At 44.3% G+C, this 3,697-nt stretch overlaps 1 protein-coding gene across 1 annotated transcript; it reads left to right on the plus strand.

The window, feature by feature from the left end:
* The first annotated feature begins 976 nt into the window (after positions 1–976).
* Positions 977–2,058, plus strand: SCGB3A2 (secretoglobin, family 3A, member 2). Its single transcript, XM_012727779.1, has 3 exons — positions 977–986; positions 1,351–1,550; positions 1,933–2,058. The coding sequence occupies exons 1-3, from the start codon at positions 977–979 to the stop codon at positions 1,954–1,956; spliced, it is 234 nt and encodes a 77-aa protein (XP_012583233.1). The 3' UTR covers positions 1,957–2,058.
* The last annotated feature ends 1,639 nt before the right edge of the window (positions 2,059–3,697 follow it).

Raw genomic sequence — 3,697 nt, forward strand, 5'->3', positions numbered from 1 at the left:
GAGAAGCTGGGTGTTGCCTACACCTACCCACACTGGCAATTTGACTTGTAACTTATTTGAATTTTTGGCCCAATTTGTGACTTCACCATTTATAGCTGTTTTGTTGCTCTTGAGTGTCCAGGAACAAGCACCTGTGGGCAGAGGTGGCAGCAGAAAGATAGTAGAAGGAATTACGTGCACCCCACTGGGGAAGGATTTTGGAGGGAAAATGGGTGGTAGGAGATAGAGAAGGTGGAAGCATAGGCCTTATTGGAAAGATTTGAAAGGGAAATAAAGGAATTCCAAGGAAAATGAACTGTATGTAGCAAAGAGCTGACCGGAGGATGTGTGCATATGTGTGCTCGTGTATATGTGTTAATTGTGCTGGCCTGAACTCCTTAGCATGAGCCACTGGAGCTCAATGCTCCAGACACTGGACAAAAGGATCATCCTGTGGTGCATTTTCATGTTAATGTCTCAGTGCCTTGATTAATTTGTTTTTTCTTTTTGCAATGCTACTCCCCTTCTTTACCTTGTGATCCTGATAGTTGCCTCAGACGCAGCTTCAGCCGAACCTTTTCTGGGAAGATTTCTGAAACATTTCCCCACAGCTGGCTTAGTCATCCTTTTGTGCTCCCATCCAGATGTGTCCATGATGTAGCACAATACATTGTACCATGACATCCACAAGTCTTCATTGTCTGCAACAACGTGAATTTTCTAATTGTATCCTTGTCTTACTCATCTCCATAGCTGCACCAGCTGGCACAGAGTCAGTGCTTCATTAGTTAGGTTTGTAGCCTGGAGGTGAATTGGTTGCAAGCAGTGTCCAGGCTCATGGTTGGGTCCATCCATGTCCCCAGATGCAGATTCATTATGGCATCTCCCCTTTGGCTTCATCGACATGGGCTATAGGGACAGCTGTGTGTGAAGGGCATCCCTACATATCGCTACCAGTATCTGTAGAGTACTTGCTATAGCCCAGTCTGTGCTAGGCATGGAGGAGAGTAATAAATAGATTCCCTATTCAAATGGAGCCTAAATTCTAGAAAGCAGGTGAAAGCAAAAATGTTTTTTAATGTTTTAGAAAATTGTAAAAAAAAAAGAGAGAGAGAAAGGGTGGGGTAACTGGCAGTATTCCTGTGAGGATTACACTTGAGAAGGGATAAAATAATGGGGGTAAAAGAGATATGGCTGTGGGGGTGGGGGAGTGCTAGGGAGATTTGAACAGCAGGTGCAAAGACCTGGAGGCAGCCTTCTTCATGATGAGTGGGACTGGAAAACTGCCATTAAGGGGCTGAGTGGAAGGTGTTGAGATCACACAGAAGTAGGATGTGCCCAGTTCACTTGGTTTCTTTTTTTGCTCCGTAGTGACTGCATTCTTCCTCCCCAAGTTACCAGTTCCTGTCAACAATTTACCTTCACCTCTGAACAATGTTCTCTCTTTCCTGGATCCATTAAAACAACTTCTGCACACTCTGGGCATTTCTGTTGAGCACCTTGTGGAAGGGCTGAGGAAGTGTGTAAATGAGCTGGGACCAGAGGCCTCTGAAGCTGTGAAGAAACTGCTGGTAACTCTAGCTTGTGGGGCTAATTTTTGAAGGGCAGCGTTTCATCTCTCAGAACACCCTTCCCACTCTGTCCCATCCCGTCCCATTCTCACTCGTGAAGGTGCATTTCCTGTTGCTGACTGTGCTTTGTAAAGTCCCATGTTCTGAATCTCAAGGAAAGTGCAGTAACTCCACTTCAGCAGGAATGTTTCAGTGAATGATACCTGTATTATTCTAGTTGTGACTTTACCAGTTGCCATTCTGGACCGGGATTTAGTAACTGCGCCCTTGCTTCTGGTCAATAAAATAGTGGCTAAGTAGGATGGTGAGATGATGTTTTTAGAAACGTGCTAATTATATGTGTAACCTGCTCTTATTTTTATTTTTGCCCTTCTGCTTTCAGGAGGCCCTCTCACATTTGGTGTGATGGCAGGCCAAAGAGAGAGGAGACGGGAGGAGGCTAATTCTTCTCTCCTCGCTGGCTGTAACTCATTCCACCCAGTTATAAACCAGCCACCCTAAAATGTGTGACGCCTGAAAGAAACGAATAAAGCAATGACTGGATTTCAGCTTCTCATGTTTGTTGTTTCTGGGGTAGGGGGCACCTGTTCAGAAGGACTTAACCAGATACTTCTCTGGCCTTGGGTCAGAACTTTAGTGAGCCCGTTGCTTAGAATCTGTGCTTCCAGTGAGATGGTCTTCCCTCCCCTTTCCTTATCTCCAAGTTAAACATCCCCATTATCTTCTCTCCTCTTTTTATTTGACATGTTGCTTCTGTCTCCAATTCCCCTACTTCTAAAGAAAATGTTGAATATAAAAAATTTATAAAAAAAATAGTTTTATCTGATAAGACTTAGGTATCTTACAAACCATGTTGGTCTAGAGACTATGTCACCAGAATGTGAGTTTCTGTTATGTCTGTGGTCATCCTGGGGCCACTGGGAACCTTCACAGACCCTTCCACCAAGTGAGGCCTTTACTCCATCATCCTTGGCAAATGGGCTCTGAACCACTCTATTCTTTCCCTCATGCTACCATCTATGGTGATGCCAGAATTAACTTTCAAAGACATTCTGGTTACATATGACCATATACAGAATATGACCCAACCTCCTCAATCGGCCACACAAGGCTGACTTTGCTTACATGTCTGGTCTCATCAGTTCTCTGTTCTAGCTCCATTCACACTGAGCAAATGACCAGATTTCTTTGCTTATGTCTTCATGAAAACTCAGTTTTATGTCTTCATGAAAACTCAGATTTCTTCCCACTTAGAAAATCTGCCAAGACCTGCCTTCCACTGGGCTGGTCCCAGTCTTGGAAACTTCTGGCCTCAGACTCATTCCCTAGCCTTCCCTACTGTGCTGCCCTGTTGGTGAATACAGGGGCACCGTCTGCCCCCTGCAGGTTGTCTCTCAGGTTCTCACCTAGCTGGCTGCTCTTAGACTACCCAGGCACCAGACAGGAAGTGGAGAGGGAGAAGCCAGAGTGTGGCCTCCTCATCCTCACAATTTAGGAGAAGTCTCTGGCAGTCCCTGCACCATGTCTGAGCTGCCATATCCTGCCCCATAGGTCTGCAATGACTAAGCTCTGGCAGGTGACTTGAGGTCTGGCTATCCGGCCTCTCGTTTTTCTTTCCAGTTCACATGGTAGTAGCCTCATGTTGTTATGAGTTCAAGTTGTCTCACCATCACCTATTTGACTCTGGGTCCTCTAGTATCTGTTGAATCAATTCTGTGCAGTACATTCCCTCTGTTCTAAGAATTAAGTGGTTTCTGTTTCTTGGTCTGCTCCCACTTAATTCAATGTTAATGCTAATTCAATGTTTCCTCTGTGATGATTATCTTGAGTTCCCATTTTTTTTAACTTCCATTTTTTGGTATGTTTTATGATTTTGATTTTTAAAATTAATTTAAATTTTTAAAAAAATTGAGACATCAGTGTGTAACACTGTATGTGACTCTGAGACTTAGGATGGCACCACCAAGGTAACCCCTAGTCCTCACCATCATCCATTGTGCCCCACCCACAAGCTTTCCCCTCTCCCACTTGCAGCCTCAGTCCCACAGTCATATTTCCAGGGTTTGTTGTTAGTTTGGTTTTGTCTAACCCTCTGTTTTGTTTCTCTACATTCCACATGTAAATAAAACAATCTAGACTTTGTCTTC

The sequence above is a fragment of the Condylura cristata genome, unplaced genomic scaffold (genome assembly GCF_000260355.1).
Source record: "Condylura cristata isolate star-nosed mole 26May11 unplaced genomic scaffold, ConCri1.0 scaffold00021, whole genome shotgun sequence".
Classification (NCBI taxonomy): domain Eukaryota; kingdom Metazoa; phylum Chordata; class Mammalia; order Eulipotyphla; family Talpidae; genus Condylura; species Condylura cristata.